At 47.0% G+C, this 19257-nt stretch overlaps 1 protein-coding gene across 1 annotated transcript in view; it reads right to left on the bottom strand.

Moving 5' to 3' along the window:
• Positions 1–18608, bottom strand: part of LOC119167126 (transcription factor kayak-like) — a 120204-nt gene extending 101596 nt beyond the window's left edge. Inside the window, exon 1 of the mRNA XM_075867039.1 lies at positions 18279–18608. Within this exon, the coding sequence (XP_075723154.1) occupies positions 18279–18380 (102 nt within the window). The 5' untranslated portion in view covers positions 18381–18608. The remainder of the gene's footprint in view (positions 1–18278) is intronic.
• Between the last annotated feature and the right edge of the window lie 649 nt (positions 18609–19257).

Raw genomic sequence — 19257 nt, 5'->3', positions numbered from 1 at the left:
CTAAACTGTCGGAAAAAAAAAATAAAAACTCTTCCGTTGTTACCGTTCTCACGGACGATCTACTTGACTATTCAGTACGCTGTCAGAGCCGCTAATGGGATCTTGTCTGTACTACAAGCCCCACTGTGACCACGAGATAAATGCACGGTCCATGGAAATTGTTCTTCTGGCCTGTCGCATCTTCAGAGAAAAACGTCGTACCTTCGAAAACTTGTCGACTTTCATCATTTCGCCTAATCTGCGATCAAACGAAACGATGCGATTGGAATGCACAGTTTTCGCGGGTCCCTTTTCACAAACTTAGAATAACGAGACGGAGGACGCCGACCACAAGAGAAAAATGTATTGCCGTTTCGGTCTAGGGTACGGCGACTTTGTTCACAATCAAGAGATTATACAATGACCGGGGGCCGAAACTTCCCAGCACATTTCCTTCTTGTGGTCGGCAATCTCGCCTCTTTATTCAACAAATCTTCCCGACCAGACGGGTGTCCTTCGAAGCCCCGATTTCTTCCACAAATTTCGTATACAACGGAATGCGACGTATATATAGCCACACGACATGTCTCCGACCGAATTCAACAACAGCGGGCGAAATTGCGGTGCCGATCAACATCGTAGACACCGACGTCTACGCTGACAGCATAGAAGATATAGGATCAGGATCACGTCTCCTGAATATAACACATCCGAATGACCTTTACGTCTGTGCAAAGCTGCGCCAGTTCTCTTCGACAAGAGAAAGCCAAGACAAAACAAAGACAACTGCAGCTTCTCGACTTCTTTAGCGGGCAACCCTAAGAGAAGCATACCGCAACTTCCATTAAGAGCGTAAGAAAGCGTCTGCCCCTTGGCAGACTACCATTTAGATAGGCGAAATTCAATATTCCACTCAGAAGCGCCGTCTCGTTCGGACGGCGATGTACAGACGGGTTCACTGTTAAAGAGAACACCAGCGTGCTCAGCACGTTTGAATTTCGCTCTCTTGCAGAAGGACAGTGACGAAGATTTGCACAGGGCTACCGGTGGTTGACACTTTTCACTCATCTCGACAGACTATAGAGACGTGCCCTAAGATTGTTTTCCTATACACTCGGCTGTTAGAAGGCCAAAAATATTGACGTTGTTCATATATATTGTTGTTCAAAAATATTGACGTGTTCCCTTCAACAGCAGACCGAACTGTACAGCCAGCATCGTATTCGTTTCCAAAGCTGTCTTCCCTGACCTGTCCATTCTGACGGCTACGTGAAAACTGGAACAGAGTGTGCTAGCTAAACTGTAACGACGCTGGAAATGACCGGTGTACGATTATTTGCCCATTTTTTTACGTATATATGCGACGAGCACTTGACCACAGCCAATCGATTGACTTATTGAAATAAGTTTACTGTAATTGAAGCAACTTCAACACCCAATGATGCCTTCGTTTATTCTCAATCCGGGACATCGTCCGATTCCACGCCACTGGTCAACTCTGAATGGCCCAAAAGGCTGCCGCTCTGACTGGTTAAAAATTTCCCCGGCTAAAGAAGTTTGACAACGTGGTCGAATTCTAGCACCCCCATTTCATCCCCGTGGGGTCATCGCGGTCAAATGTCACTGACGGACACCGCAGACTGTATAGTAATCGACCCTGCCTTCCAGGAAATTTCGAAACAGAATACCGCTCCGATGTCACTGTCCGGTCCGTCCTGATCCTGACAGGCTGCGCTGGTAATAATTCTAGATATGCCGTATAAGATTGATTTGTTTCCCTTTTCTGTGAGCTTGTGTGCCTCCATTTGTGCTTGTAAAAATTTGAAACTGTATATTTTCCCACCTGCATGGTCCATTGTGACCGCAGTATACTGTAAATAAATAAAGTAAATAAATAAAATTACGCAAGGGTTCGAGTCCCTAGCGATCCGGATCGGTCAAGCACCCCCGGCAGGTCGTCGCGCTTGGCCGAGGAATGTCCGTGCGACAGACGCAACTTTTGAAAACATTTGGCACGAAACTCATCAGGAGTTCAACAATCCCACAGTCGAAAGCGCCAGGGTGCGTATACGCTTAAAATAATGAGCAACGAATATATATATATATATATATATATATATATATATATTGTTACGTACAATCCAAATGGTGTACGAATAACTGTTTATTGGGACGAACTTGTGCCCGAAAAGTAGCGGCGTCTGTAACAGGCGATAAGCAAAAAGGGATCAATCTCCGAGAGAGAAAAACCCTCGAGTGGTGGTCCACTTCTTCATCAAAATCCCGTGCTGAGGAAGCGCGCGCCGTCACGGCCTTTTCTTGTTTGATCATAAAGCCGCTGATCTCTTGGAGGGGCGCATGAACTAGTGCGCGTAGTTTGAATACTGCGTTCACCTTGCGTCAATATATATATATATATATATATATATATATATATATATATATATATATATATATATATATATATATATATATATATATATATATACCGGGTGTTCAAAATTAAGCTTTATGATTTTTTTAAAATTAGGCGCTCGAAGGCACGTGAGAACCACTTGTGCAAATAAGTTAAGCGGCCAGGGGGACAGAAAGTTAGATGATAATTATCGCTGTCAGCAGCCCAATTAACTAAAATTTAATAATTAACTTTTTACTGGCTGCGGTAAGTTGGCATGTTTATATTGAAAAAATGTAGGCAGTGGTGTTTGTACACAGTTTCAGTTGGAAGATTTTTTCTAGCACGCCTGTGTTCCGAGATATCCGGCTCCAAAGTTTAATTGTCTTTCGCACGATTACGCATGCAAGAGGGTGAGGGTCCGCGCAAAGCTCCTCCCTAAAGTGACGCATCTGTTGCGTGTGGTGTTTAGTGTGTGAAGAGGGTGGAAGCGTAGGCATAGGTGATAGCAATTACCCTTGCCCTCTTCGGCCGGCGAAATCAAAAATCGAAGAACGCTTGCAACCAGTGTCGTAACACGCAACTGCAGAGCCTCTAACGATAGTGGCAGATACCATGCCGAGATAATGGTGCGAGCGGAGAATCTGGATGCCAGTGCGCGTGCGTAATAATCACTAGAGAAGCATGCGTGGTCGTTGCCTGGGCTACGCGAATAGCGTGACTGCTGATGTCCGAGTACTGTAACTTTTATTGAAACAAGAGCAACAACTCCACCAATAATAACTGAAACAGTTTTATCCTTGCTAACGCATATTTCCTGCTGCTACATAAGCATATTTCGGTCATGCACAAATCTCATCGAAACTCTTCACCTCTCAAGACGTCAATGCCCCAAAAAGTGTTCAAAATGCCTGCCTTCGGCAGCAACGCAAAGCATGAACCGCTGTCGCGTCGACTCGATGACTCGGCGCAGTACTTCTGCAGGAATACTCGCACAGGCAGATGTTATCCTGTCCTTCATGTCATTAACATCGCTGGGCTCTGTTACGTAAACTCGATCTTTAACGTAGCCCCAAAGGAAAAAGTCGAGCGGAGAAAGGTCAGGTGATCTTGGTGGCCAAAACATCGCTCCTGCGCGCCCAATCCACTGTTGTGGAAAACGTCTGTCCAACCAGTTCTTCGCCCTGGTAGAAAAATGTGGTGGTGCTCCATCGTGCTGAAACCATACTTGGCGCAGGTCATTCAGGGAAAGACTGCAGACAAGATCATCAATGACAACACCTAATATTTCTTCTGTGTACATCTTTCCGTTCAAGTTGTCCTCAAAAAAGTGAGGTCCGATGATCCTGTCCCCGAGTATGCCGCACCACACATTCACACTCCAGCGAACTTGATGCTTGTGCTGCCTCAGCCAGTGTGGGTTTTCTTGTGCCCAATAATGGGCGTTGTGAAGATTAACACTTCCATTTCGGCAAAACCGAGCTTCATCAGTCCAAATTATTCTGTGCAAAAAGTCATTTTCTTGATCAGTTTTGATGAGGCCCCAATTGCAGAAGTCAACTCGCCTTTCAAAGTCCGCCTCATTTAGGTCCTGATGAAGGTAAACGTGATATGGATGGAACTTGTGCTTTCTTAAAACATTTGTGACTGTTCCGATGCTGCGACCGCACTGATCGGCAATCTGTCGGATGCTGAGCTCTGGCATCGAGGTTACGCACGCGACAACGTCGATTTCAAAGTCTTCATCGACGATTGCCTTCCTGGTCCGTCTCGGAAGGTGGACAGAGCCTGTTGTGCAGAAGCGTCGAAACAGGTTTGTGAAAGTGGGCCTTGTTGGAAGGGGACGGTGTGGGTGGCGAGACGCGTAAAGCTCCATTGCTAACGAAGCGTTGCCATTCATTTCAGCCATTGCAAGCACCACGTCTACTTTTACTTTGGTAGAATACCTCACGCCAGAAGCAGCCATATTAGCTCGAAAGGACTCCACGTGGATTTCCTTGGTAGACCTTCAATGCAGAGACGCTGTGCTCTAACCGGAGGCACCCTAGTGCAGGACGGTCCTGCTAACGCGTTCACAAGAAGATGTCTCAGTGTGATCTAAAGTCACGAAAAAACGTCGCGAAAAATGGTCTCCTGTTATCGCGTTCATCAGGATCATGCGTAAGGCTCATGGCGCACCGCGCTGTCACATTTTGATTTCGCCGGCCGAAGAGGGCAAGGGTAATTGCTATCACCTATGCCTACGCTTCCACCCTCTTCACACACTAAACACCACACGCAACAGATGCGTCACTTTAGGGAGGAGCTTTGCGCGGACCCTCACCCTCTTGCATGCGTAATCGTGCGAAAGACAATTAAACTTTGGAGCCGGATATCTCGGAACACAGGCGTGCTAGAAAAAATCTTCCAACTGAAACTGTGTACAAACACCACTGCCTACATTTTTTCAATATAAACATGCCAACTTACCGCAGCCAGTAAAAAGTTAATTATTAAATTTTAGTTAATTGGGCTGCTGACAGCGATAATTATCATCTAACTTTCTGTCCCCCTGGCCGCTTAACTTATTTGCACAAGTGGTTCTCACGTGCCTTCGAGCGCCTAATTTTAAAAAAATCATAAAGCTTAATTTTGAACACCCGGTATATATAGGAACGAACGGTGTAGTACCAAAGCGTAGATAGAGTCGGGCGATAAATCGTACCCGTCATCCCAAACGACGAGCGTCCGCCGACCCAAAACTATATACTCCCGTCAGCAGGACGAATCAAACTTTTTGTCGTCTCGTAATTATAAACGCGTGCCGAACGAAGTCACGTACCTGGCAGGCGAAGAACACCGACCCCGCGTTACCAGGAAGCGGTCTTGCAGGTGTAAACACACCTCGCATGACTGGCAGGTGACGCTTGTATATGTATACATATACAGAGTAACTGTCGGATCATAATACAGTTACTCTATGTATATATATATACACGAAATCTGTCCGGCAACGCTCACATGAACCGGCGAAAAAAAAAAGAGATTAGAGTTGTAGTTAGTACGCTATAGAGTTTTCCGGATCACAAGTCTCTACGCGTAATACGTCAACCCCTTCCGCAACCTCACCTCCCTCCCCCCTAGAAAAAAAAACATTCAGGGCGTCACATCAACTTCGATGGGAGGCGGCCCTGCTCAGCTGCTGGGATCTTCAGACCCAGCAAGTCATATATGGTCCGGAATGCTAGGACGGCGGCCACGAGCAACTCCAAATTGTATTGTAAGGGCAGTGACCCAATAGGGGCTGGTTTCCCTCAAAAGCTCTTAGTAAATATCGGCTTATTAAATGTTTACTACCACCACCAACACAATACCATGTTCGTTATAAAACTATTGGCTATAAATTTCTTGTCTCAGCCGATAATAATAATAATAATAATAATAATAATAATAATAATAATAATAATAATAATAATAATAATAATAATAATAATAATGGATGTTTTATGTTCCCAAAACACGATATGATTAGGATTGACGCCGTAGTGGAGGGCTCCGAAAATTATGACCATACGGTGCACTGGCATCGCACAGTTCTATAGCATTCCGTGTCCATCAAAAAGAAAACCCATAACCGGGATCCAACCCACAACTTTTGGGTCAGGACCTTTAACTGCTACCGCGGCGGAAAAGTATCAGTGAACAGTATACCAACGTTAGCTATACAGTCGTGGCATTTAGAGAAGACTACGGAAATACGGAAGCTCATTTGCTTCACGAAAGCTGTATAATCTCCATCCGAAATTAACGCTCTATCGTATATTTCGCATTGATGCGCCGTTTCACGTGGCAATCCGCATGCGCTAATATATCCTCCCGCACAAAAGTGACAACCTAGAGAGCGGGATAGATTACTTCGGGCTCTACACGACAATACATTCACACACCCAACCCACGATCTCTCCCGAGATCATCGCATATAGCCCTCACTCGATTTTCCACGCAATGCCACTTCTGCGGCGAAACCGGGTCGCGCCAACGGAAGACATAGAGGCTGCCGAAAAATCGCCACAAAACACTCCCAAGCCTTTACTAAACGAAATACCTTTAATTGTGTCGTGCGCGTGGTAATGTTTTGGTAAGGTGTACGTGTGGTAAGTGTTATTAGTGTTGTTTGGGAGCCTCGGGTCACTAGGTGTTCGCGACGTTCCGGGCGCCTCAAAGGGACGCAAAGCAACACTTTTCCAAACAGTCGTCGAATGCCTTCGATAAAGCAGCGCATCACCTCACGAGTGGGCCGTCGCAAAAATGTTCAGAATACGTCAAGCACTAGCAGAGTTGTTGCGCACTTCGAGCACTTTCTGTCCCCTTCTGTACCATGCAAACGCACAAAAAAGCTAAGCAGGGAGGACGGGGGGTGGGGTATAAAGAGGGCAAGGAGCTACATCCTTTCGTCAGCACGCGTCATGCCCTTGAGCACTTTTTTTTTCTTTCCTTCGAACGGCCGACGCTTCAAGTGCGATCGCGAGCGAGGGGGCATAAAGGCACTCTAGAGCGCACTAGAGCTACTTTATATGCTACCTCTAGCTAAAAGTAGCACATACAGTAACTCTAGAGCGCACTAACACGCGGTGACACCCCGCGGCGGCCTCAATAACTATGGAACTCTCGACGCCCAAATCAGCCAATGGCCGCGGAATGCGCTTATGGCGCGCTAATGTGCGTGTATGACATCTTTTACAGAGAGAAGAGGGAGTGATTTCCAGCTGATTGAGAACTAATCACAAATTTCATGTCGCGTTTTGCGCTATGTATAATGTTTGGCTCGCGTGCTCTCGAGAGAGCCTCGACTACCGGTCGGCCACATTTACCGACCACGCTGAATAAGCGTTGCAGGACCCTTTAAGAAGCTTGCAATTGCGACTCAAACCACCGTGTTCATTTCATCATCATGTCCTAATATCTCCAGAATATTTCCCTCTCCCCCACCCAATTCTAGCCCACGAGATGGCGAGGTGAAGGGGAACACTGCTCCAGAACCCCCGATAATGCAGCGTAAAAATAAAAAAAAAACACGCAAAAATATTGTCTGAAGCAACCACGAATTATGCGAACGTTTAAAGCGGCAAACACAAATACATGCGCCACCATTACGCCCATCGCTACAAAATGATCGCGGAATTGAGAGTTTCACACTAGAGAATCCTTCAAAAAGGCCTGTATTTCACGACGTTGAGGGCAAGCACCGTTCGTGGTTCTCACGTGTGGTTCAGGCAGATGTTAAGCTAAAGAACACTCGAGGCCATCGGCATTTGATGGCGACACATCTATCATCCATTCCAATTCATTATACAGCGCCACCAAATGGACTTTGTAAATAACGTCGACGATGCATTTCTCGCGTGCCCCGTGCGCTCCTTCGAGGCCGTACGTCTTTGCTTAATTGTATTTCATATCTCGATTGTATTGAAACGGGTACGAATGTAAACATTCGCACCGTTACTCGAACAATGGGTACAGTTATTAGTCTGTTCCGATACCTTGCAAAAACTAACAGTTTGTAACAGTTGTGAGGCCAAAGAAAGGATTGAAAAGAAAAGAAAAAACGCGCCAGCAATGTAACCACAGGGCATGCACCTTTAAAAGATTATCTACTAAACAGTTGCACCAGGACGGTGCGATATGGTAATTGAGATTCTTCGCGCCGGAGCAGCCACTTGACGTCACGGATTTCGTCGCAGTTTTCCAGGTGGCCTCGGTTAAACGCAGCTGGATAAATAGAGAGGAGGCATCCGGCTTGATCGTGAACAATGAACACTGGACCAGTACATATATATATAGGAAACTGCCGCAGGTCTGCAAGAGTTTTACGCGACGCACACCACCTGACCGCAGTGCGCTGCGTATTTTAGGGACCGTCTAGACGATTTCACCTGCATGGTATGGGCACCGCCATCTTGTGCCGTCAAGCCGAGGTTTTTTCTCGTTTTTGTACATCGCGACGTGTAATTATGACAAGGCCATGAAAGGTCGCGCGCACCAACCCTACCGTTTTCATGCGTACGCGTCTACCGTAACACCGTTCGTTTTGCTGTTAATATACAGTTAGAGTTTACGGTTAGCGTGATAGCGTAGGTTAAGGGAATGGCGTTACCGTGCAGCAGACGTTCGTTGTGGACAGCGCCATAGCGTTTACGTGGTTTACGTGCCCTATAGCTGGGCCGGTGAAGCCACCTATCGGATGGTTAATAAGTTAAAGACAGTGAAAAGAAAAAGAAAACGAGAATGTTTGCCTACGCCGCCGCACGAAGCATTGTAACAAGTTTATTTTACTACTAATAAAAGCAAATAAATATGAACCACGCACCAAACGCGAAAAAAAGTTAGGTTGCCCATTTGTTTACATCGATCTTGTAGTTAGGCCTAGACGCGTTCAAAATGGGAAGCTATCACAAAAAACTACGCCAACTTATCTGTAGTAATCGGTCGTCAAAGCTAACTGAAGGCAAGCGAAGCCACTTCGAACGGTCGTTTTTGAAAAAAAGGTGAATTCTTTCAACAACTACGCCAAAAATCACTTCGAACTGGGCGTCCGAGAGCACCGCCATGTTTACGTACACCTACGCTACCACGGTAACGATAAATCTGAAAAATACCGCGCGTACGATAAGCGGTACGGGTAACGTACGTATCTGCGCATGCGCACTTCGATTCCGGTATCACGGTAACTGTCTAAAGATGCAGAGCACAAAGTAGTTTAGCGGCCCAAACAGCAGCACTGAAATCCATCCGTAAAATAGTCAATAGCAGGCCCGTATCGAGGAAAAAGGAGGGGGGGCACCTTAACCCCCCCCCCCCCCCGTCATTCGGATGGAGGAGACTGTTTTTCCGAGAGCAAATAATAACAATAGGCGCTTTTAAAAGCGTTCAACAAGTGCCACCCGACCCCCCCCCCCCCCCCTTTTTTTTTTCCTGGAAAAGAAATACTGGCTAGGAACCTGTTGTATAGACTATTCTACAGACGGGTTTCGGTGCCTTCGTACTGAACTGTATGTGCATGTTAGCCTTCTTTAGAAACTAAACAAACACTGCTACGGTGGACGCATGAAAACAAGTGGGCCGGTGCTTTCGACGTTTCGTGACCTTATCAATCCACGCCACGACATACAAAAGTAAGAAAACAAATACCGCGTATCAGCCCAGGAAGGCGGTGCCCCGTGGGTCTCACGTAAAATAAGACACCTGCATAGACCACTTTACAAGATCCTTCATGCATCGCCCGCCAACTTAGGTTTGTGTACGACACCGTCTTTTTTTTTTTTTTTTGCGACTGACCCCGTATTCACAAACGCTCCTCTACTCGACTTTCACCCTTCACTTGACAGAGTTGACCACTGCGCCACCACTCGGCTGAAAATGACGCTGCGCTACTCAAGAATCGCAGCACCCTATTATTGCTGATATGCAGTGACTCGCCGCGAAGGCGAAGAGAAGGTGAAGCGTTGAGTGAAGGAAAGTTCTAGAATACGGGCGGCTAGACTCGGGTCCTAACCAAGGAAGAGTTGTCGGTGCTTGATGTGCTCCACGGGGAGCCTTACCGCCTGAAAGGTCCGCGTTGCGCGCGCGCAGAGGAGGGCGTGGCACGAATCTGTCGTACAACATTTCATGTATTTCGGTCACAACCGTTACGTATATTTGTCCTATGCACTCCGAACAGTGCTGCAGTTCCATCCTGCACCACTGCATCGCACTATCACTCCTTCGCACTGCGACAGACGCACAGGATCTGCTTTCAATTTTGGAAGGAAGTAATGATCATGCTCTTTCTTAACTGGTGATTCAACGAACACGGCGTTGTTACTTGCCCTTTCCTTTCCGCCGTGTAGTGCCCTATTCTGGGTCATTAGAGCAAAGGAATTGAACTACGCTAAATAGTACTCAAGCGCGGTAACTAACGCGCCATCCGGCACCGAAAACAGCGCAACCTTGTGCTCCCTAAGTCTAGCGGCGCAGGGGAAGCCGGCTTGTTCGAATCGGGGACTGGACGCTGAGGCAGGCAATTTCACGCAGGAAACAACGTTAACGAGCGAAACTGCCGTACTAATTAACGTCGCACGGCGAAGGAGAAAGAGTGCGTCTCTCTCTCTCTCCCAAGCGATCATCGAAGGACACCATGCACCCTTTCTCGTCGTCGATGGCACGTTGCAGCAACACGCACAAACACACAAACAGGCGCGAGCAGGGCGCTTTACATTAGGGAGGGGGGTGGGGGATTGAGACGGGGCAAATTTCACCGCAGTCGCCCTGCCCTTCCCCTCAATTCTGACCCCTAGCCCGCTCCCCGAGGGCCTTTACGATCAAGATGGGGTATGAGAAGGGGGGGGGGGGGGAGGCCCTCTTCTAAGCGCACGCCATCTCGTTCTCGGCGTCCCAACGAGAACGCGGCCAGGGGAACAACCTCTCACCGCGCGACACGGACCAGTGGCCGCCTCTCTCTAACCCCCCCCCCCCTTCCCCCTGCCATCCTTCCACAGCGCCTGGGTTAACGGTCCACGCCACCAGACACCCTACAGAAATCCCTTCTGAATTTAAAAAGAAAAAAAAGGAAGAAGAAAAAAACGAGAAAGAATCGTTTATCGTTCCTGTACTTGTTTCGTTTACACTTTTTCTTTTTTCTGTACGAGTCGTATTCAGCCCGTCGCCGCCGACAAAAAGCTCCACATTCCAAACGGGTCTTCACCCACCCAGCGCGCGCGCACACACATGCATCGAGACAGCGGCTAATCCATGATGCATGCGCGCGAGCTCCTTCCTAGCGGAACCCCCGCCGCCCGAACATCCAAACACTGGCGACGCGTGGAAATAAAAGAGTATGGTAATAAAGCGAGAGAGAGAGAGAGAGATGAGAATAATAAAGAGAGAGAGAGAGTGGAAGAGGAGGCCGGACGGCTCGGGAAGCCATCGCGGAGCAGAGCGCCAGAGAAAGCAAGGAAGAGAAGAAATAAACGACACCGAAAAAAGCGCGGACAAAGTAACGCTAAGCAGCGGCGGCAGAAAGCCCGGCACGGGACCCGCTACCCTTCTCTCCCGTTAGCGTCTCCTTAGCGCCTTCCCCCATCAATAATATCTCCCCCCCGCCTTATCCAACAGCGTCCTTTTCCGCAAGGCCTCCCGTTACCCCTCTTCTCTCCCACCCAAACAGAGTTCGGGACGGGACGGCTAGAATTCTGTCGCTAGCTCGGTGGTGGTAGTGGTGGTGGCGCAGGCGTTCAGGCTCGGCCCAGGAGAGAGAGAGAGAGGATGAACCCCCTAAATAGCAACGCCAGCTGAGAGGCAAATTTCGGTGGGGTGTCGCCCCGACCCACGACGCTTCACCATCCATCCCCTTTCCCTCCTAACTCGCTCAAAGGGAGAGGAAAGGGGGGGGGCGAGGCTGGCGACCGACCGACCGACCCCGGACGGTGGCACACGGCCCGACTATAGTTTCGAGGCCAACTCTCCCCTCTTCTCTCCACCCACTTTATAACGGCGCCCCAACAACCCCGGTGGCCGAGCCACCGCCCGACGCTGGGCTCCAAAGAGACCCCGCGTCGTCGCGTCGCTTCTTTCCTCCTCTCCCAATCAACCCACCCGACGCGACCGGCCCGGTGCACCCCAAACCCCGAAAAGAATGGGCCCGTCTGAATCGGCGTCGTAGCGGACGCTAACTTGAGGCTGCTGGAAAACAAAAACGTTGCTTGCTGTATAGCATATATCCGAGTGCGGTGAAAGTTCGTATAGTACTGCTGCTGCCGGTTAGCGGGTTTTACGTGTCCTGAAATACCGAATAAAGAGCACGATCGGGCTTTGGTAGAGAGAGCATCGGACGCGTTATCCGAAGGTTGCAGATTCGGTCCCAATATATCTGCGGCAAGTTGTCTCACCGTACTTAAACGTCTTTTAATTTATAATATAACTACCACACTAGAACTAAACAGCACAAGTAATGATCCCACACTTTCCTAGGCTTCAGTGCCTGTTTGTTTGATCAGGTACAGAAAACGAACCCCTGATCAGTAGCCCTCCCCTGCTGCAGTAAAACGATGTTCGATCTTGTGTTGATCTTGCACAGAGATAGAGAGTCGAGATAAAAGCTTAACAGGCATCTAACAATGCCAGAAGCAGATGGAATTCTTTTCAAACACCGAACCGCGCTTCAATGCAGTTAACACTCCCAAGATTCTCGTATTCTTTAAAAACCGGTCAACTTCAGCATTACAGCCACAAATGGGAGCACTATAGGAACAAAACAAGCAGATTTCATGCAAACGCGTAGCTCGTTCGAGAGTGCGAATGGTCGCATCACAGCCGGTAAAGAGTGTTTTCGCAGAACAACGCAGCCGGCTGCAATATGCAAGCTCTCAGTTTTTCTCTGTCGCATACCATGCCAATACCGTGCATCAATTTTGCATTCATTTCTGTGGATATGACGCCTTGAAATATTTTTTTCATCAAAAATGTGGTTATTATTCGATTCGCTATCCAGAATATTTAGACAAACACACATTGCGGTGGCACTGCTTGAGTGTGCACCTATGTTCCATGCGTCACAACTGGAGACTCGCTTGAGCTTTGAATATTTGGGTCACTGCTAGTTTCAGCCTGGAAAGCGAGCCATGCTAACACTGGTGCACAAGTCAAGTGATGCATCATACTGTAGAACGAGTATTATGAATGAGAATGAGTACCATTAAAAATTAAAAATTTAAGCAGAGGATGACAGCGACAATACTTGTAAACATATAGGCAGTCTTGCAATCGAAATACGAACACCTTCAAAAAGTAGCTACACCTAAGGCTTCTTCTCTTTATGCTTTAAAAATCGGCCTAACTCCTTAAAACACTGCCCAAAAGTTCTACATGTCTACAGTTCTACAAGGTAACACAGATTGTGTTTCGATGGTGAAAACTGCCGCCGAGAAAGAATTGGACTACTGTAAAATGCCAAGCAAGTGCCCCCCCCCCCCCCCCCGCTTTTCCGGGAGATCTGAAATAAGCGCCAAATAAGCACCAATGACCGGTCCGGGACCCAGCAAGCATTCCCCCCCCCCCCCCCCCCCCAAATCTTGTCGGATTATCTTTCACCGTAGGGTAGACGAGGGATAGGAGAATAGGATAATCTTGTTGGGTTATCCTATCCTATTCTCGGCATTTTATGGTAGGTGTGTGCGAATAGGGAATTTGAAAAACCGAATTGAATAGTAAGGCAACCAAAGCAGCCCCAAAACAGCGATGCAAGCATGTTCAAGAGCGCCCGAGAATTCCACCCTTCATTCTAAACAAATATTGAGAAGTTTTCAGAAAGAAACATGTATTCCTGAATCAGAGGCTGGCTCCAAGCTATAGGGTCTGTACTCTGTGTGCCGTCTTCTTGTTCCCGTCTTCATGCACTTGTCAGCTTCATAAATATATGCGACTTTTATTTACTTATAACTGATAAAAAAACACCACATTTTTAGACAAAACTAAGGTGAGCTCATACACAGTAACAACTACAGTCTTAGAAATATTTGGTAACTGCAGATTGAAACAGCAGTGAATTTGGCATTTCGTCAGAAGCATTCAGAAAAAAACTGACATAAATAATATAATAAGCAATATTCATTCGTCAGCATTATCGTCTTCATGCACTTACCAGTTTCACAAATATGTATTATTTTTATTTACTTTTAATTGATTAAATAATACCCCATTTACACAAACCAGTGCAAGCTCATAGGCAGTAACCAGAGCCTCAGAAATATTTTGTAACAGCAGATTGAAATACAGCAGTGAATTTAGCATTTCGACAGGAGAATTAAAATAAAATTGATATATAAATAATAAGCAATAATCATTAGTCAGAGTTATCTTAAATGGCGTGATGAGTATAGTGAATCGACGATTCTGTCGCTTCGGCGGCACTGGATTTGTTTAGCAAAACGCCTCCAATCTTTCATCGATGTAGCGTTGAAAGTAGCGCAAAGCTTCGGGCTGAGTGCATCTCGGTAAATGGTTCGTTAAAATATGAAATGTTACCTTTCCATGTTCCAAAGTTTCGTTCCGTTGAGATTATTTACATCGGTGCACATTATTTGAGAAATGTTCAGCATTTTCAACATTCACAATTTGATCCGAGTACCAAATCGGACGGAACGCTATTCGATTAATTACTTGAACAGTTGCACACATCCAAAATGGCACAGGCGAATGAAAGCGTAGTTTCTAGAACTGGGCATTAACATGCTTTATTGACCAATGCAACTGTGCTCATGAAATCAACGATCTAGTTCAGCTGTTTTGGTTTATAAACATAGGCACAAACACAAAAACACACAAGTTTACGCTTCTGAAATAGGCTCCAAATGAGATTAAGGTTGTTAGAAATCCCACTGAGCAACTTATGCCATGACGGTACCTCGAATATCAAGCAAGGTTGAGTTGAGGGAACTCTTTGTAGGTTCTCTTTGTAGGTTCGCCTTAGGTATAGTTAAATGAATAATTTTTCATAATGTACAAGGGGCTAGTGTACAATGTTTTGAAGACACTGGCAAAACGGCTAGTTGAACTCGTGAGCCCACACGCACTCATGAGCATGTTGTGTAACTGTTTTTACACAACCTTTCTCACAACATATGTCTGGTGTAGCATTAAAAAAGAACAAAAAACATAATGGTTGAGCGGGACATAATGGTTACGTATGTGGTGTTCGTAACAACTTAAAGTTGCATATGCTGGCATCTTTTTGGTCAGCAGTTGTTCTGCCCTTCTTGTTCCTCTCGTGATCGAACACTTATTATTATGTACCAATTGCCATGCTTTCATTCACTTGAACAAAGCATAAACTTAATGCCACCACTGCTTCGCTGTTTGCAATCCAGTCTGGCTTGTATAATGGTCACCTGCACCTTTCGTGAGTCACTGAACACTGGTACTAAGTTGGCCTGTAAATTATTAGAGCTCCTATTTATATTTGGTCAGAAAAGGTTGGCTACTAAGAATGACATCATGCGTGACTGACCCAGCAGCTACACTAGTAATGAGTCTAATGACAATATTCATGTTGCACTTGTTTTTTTTTGTTGTTGTTGTTGTTGTTCTTTAGTCTCACTTGAGTTGTGCTTGGTACAGTTATACTCGGCGACAACTTTTCTTGGCACTGAAGGGAAAGCTACGAAGGCGGAGCTTCAGCACATGTGGCAAGCACTACGCGAAGCAGTCCGTTTTGGCGCGCGTCTCGTAACGCTATGAGAAGTGACGGGGACGCACCATCAGCGTTTCATAGACGCAGACACGGCTTAGCGTTTGAGGCGCACGTAAAAAGGCGGAACTTTCTCGCGCGTTCAAAAAACGCGAGGACACAACGAATAAATTGAAGTAAATAAATACGACTATCTTAATGGTGGCAGCTGCGTCCAGTGTCTAATAGCTCCACGTAGAAAATAAAAGGGGGAACTTCAATATTTCACTACATTTCTGGCGGTAGGATGACCGCAAAAACTACATTTTCTGGCGGTAGGACGACCGCGATTTGGCTCTGTAGCCTTCGCTCCGATGCCAAGAAAAGTTGACGCCGAGTATAGCGATAAACAAGCTCGTTTTTTATGTTTTTCTAAGTGTGAAATAAAAATATGAGCACAAATTAAAGGCAACGCTTATGTTTAATTTCACACCCAAAGTATGCTAGTTTGGTGTTGCAGATGTTTAAAACACTGACTTGTGTTGTTTAGTTTGCAGTATTGTTTGCATTCAAGAAACACAATGTCATTGTTCTTTGAAGAATGTCCATTAGTGAAGCTGACATTTTGCACGTACACTTTCTTAAAGCTCAAGAGGTCGTGCCTGTGATCTTTTTTCCCAAAACATAAAGTAATCTTTACTTATCAATAAAGTACGTGTGTATTTCAGGCGTAGTACAGATGTTCATCATTTGTTATCGCAATATTCAAGCTCATTAATAGATTGCCGATGTCAACGCCTGACATATAAAGTGAAACGTGGAGTTTGGTCACAAGGATGACAGGCGGGCATGCGGTAGGTGAAAGGTAGAATCGAATGGCCCTACCACGAAAGCGCAAAGTTTAAGGAGAAGCATGGGAAGCAAGCAGAGAGAGCTTTCGTGTTGGTCTTTTAGGCTGTTTACGTGTTCAGGGGAGTCTGTGGTACCAGTGAAATACGAGACATGGACTGATAAACACAAAAAAAGATGGCAGGCTGGCGAGATGCAAAGGTGCAGAAGTGTTTATATGGGGAAAATGTGGTTTCCCGCTGGCAGGAAACTTAATTATACTCAATGTGGGCATCGATACCAAGAAAGAAAAAGAAATGAGGAGAGCTTCAATTAGACAGGTACTTATTAATTAAAGACAAAAAAAGATAAACAATGAAAAAAATATAAAGGAAGGCTCATAAATAAATAAAGCAAGAAGAGTTGTACAGTAACCCGGAAGATAGTTGTTTAATACCGCAGTAGAAAAAAGGTTTATCCAAGATGAGTTGTGTCTAGCGTGTAAAACCGGTGGGGAGATGACAACACACTATTTTTTAGAAAATGGCACAGTATATACCGAGAAGTCCGGAAGAAAATGTGTGCTTAATCTCCCCGTAAGCCACGAGGTGAAAACCACTAAAGAGAGGAGAAACATTCAACCAGAGAACCTAGGCAGCAGTAGTCATCAAGAAGATCTCAAAACGACCTGGAATTATCAAAATTGGTACATGCATACACAACCTATGAGTGGATAATACCCATATTCTCTTATTATGCCCAGTAATTAGGATGCCCGCTTATTATGCCCAGTAATTAGTTGTGTGCCAAGGAGTCATCACGTTTGTGCCATCGCAAGGGCGAAATCACACAGAGTGACGTAACGGAGATGTGATCACCATAAATTCGCTTTGCAATGACAGCCAGCAAATGTCTTCAAGATCATCGGTGCAGCCAAGCGCGAAGCTAGCAGACTCCAGGCGTGATATTCGCCTTCGCCCTATTCTGAAACATCGCGCAGAAGGAGCTCAAAAACCGTTCCGTTAAACGTCAAAAAAAACGAGAAATCCAAATGTCAACGAGCCAGGCACGAAGTGCGAACAAAAAATGATCAATTGAATTTCGCGCACGTCACGAAATGTCAAGGGTACAAATGCAAGGCGACTCGAAAGCGCTTTGCGGCCAACGCGAAAACTGCATGCCACCAGCTGAGCTATGCGAAAGTACGGATAAGCATAAATTTCTATATCCGCACGCGCTCGAACGCACACGCGCAGTCACGCAAGACAACGTTTCAGACGAGTCGGAACGCGAAGTGGCTGTATGTCGGGTACTTACGTACGTACATACAACGCAAGCATATGACGGATGACGAACGGTAACCAAAACACAGACCCCAAATACCAATCAAGTGTCCACGCGTCGGGGCGCCACACATGACAGGGAAAAGAGCAGGGAAAACGGACTTCACACAAGCGTTACTTAGCGGCACTAATGCACACACGGAGCGCAGCAAGCCGACGAGCCGCACCAAACAGGTACGGACCTGCCCACTCGAGACACGGCGACCAACACCCAAAAAGCGCGCTCGTCTCTCGAAAGGAGACTTCCGTGTCATAAGGTCACAGACGCGTCTTCACGTCAAGCCCCGCGAAACGAAAGCGCCGTTTCCCGACGAGAATCGGTCGTTGCGGGGCAGCGAGCACAAGCCCGCCGAATCGGCAACCTCCAATCTAGGGCGTGCGAGATGCCGCGCTGGGCGTTGCAGCACGCGCACGCAACAAACAAGTCCCGTAGTCGACGGCGCGCTTCGCTTAGCCCTAGCGCCCGTAGCAGACGGTGAAAGTAACGACATCGACGGGCGCACGAGCGCGCGTATCCGCTACACACGGAGCGGCCTATCGCCGTCCTATCACTCACCGTAGTCGTTGCCGGTGGTTCGGGTACTCCATTGGCCATCGACGACAGGATATCGGCGACCGAGAGCCGCAGATCGGCCGACTCGCTCGTCGCGCAGTACATGGCGACGACACCTTCGACACAGACCACGATTGAATAGCTGCTGGATGCGTGCTAGCGTTCGTGGGCGGGCGCAAGCAGACGACGACTACGGAGCCAAGTCGCTCGTGGTGTTCCCGCTGTGGCACCAAACGAAAGGATGAGTCATCCACACTGCCCGAAGGTTGAGGGAAGCCCTGCCGAAATTCTGACCAAGCGGTGACATCATCCGCTCACCTAAAAATAAACCAAAACGAAACGCGTAATGCCACGTGACCAACTTTTACCACTCTCGTCACCGAAACTTGCGTTGACGCAACACGCATCATCAGATTTTGTTGCGCGCATTTATACGAAGATTTGACAGTTTCGCACTTAATTTTTACCGGTTTAATCAAGGCACCGTTTTAACACTACGTTGGAGACTCTAGATAAGCTAATATTTGGCAAGGTTATACCGCGTGCTCAAAAACTCTCGATCGCGAGACTTTATCAGTCTTTACGAGCGCGTTCCCGCGTCCATGCCCATAAAAGGCGCGCTATGAATCACGTCGCGACGTCACCGAAACGTGCCGTCGACGCTGCGTTTCGTGGGAACCTTACAGGCGTTACCGAGAAGCGGGGAGGGTTCTGGCCGGTTCCGAGGGGAGTGGTTTAGAGTTGGTTCGGCCCATCGCACGGGGAGAGCAGCGGGCCAAGGCCTGCGAAGGCCACAGGAAAGAGTTGCGGCGTGTGTATTCGCTACTTCTCGGAACTCGCGCCGCAAATTTCTTAGCAGAGACAAGGATCAATCGGTGCGCCACTGGAACGGCACTTGCCTCACAACGTTCCGACGGTTTGCACGCATTCTGGAAAGTTGTTGCGCGATCGTTATGAATGAATGACTCACCCTTACGCACGC

The sequence above is a fragment of the Rhipicephalus microplus genome, chromosome 6 (assembly GCF_043290135.1).
Source record: "Rhipicephalus microplus isolate Deutch F79 chromosome 6, USDA_Rmic, whole genome shotgun sequence".
Classification (NCBI taxonomy): Eukaryota; Metazoa; Arthropoda; class Arachnida; order Ixodida; family Ixodidae; genus Rhipicephalus; species Rhipicephalus microplus.
This window is presented reverse-complemented; position numbering and strand designations above follow the sequence as displayed.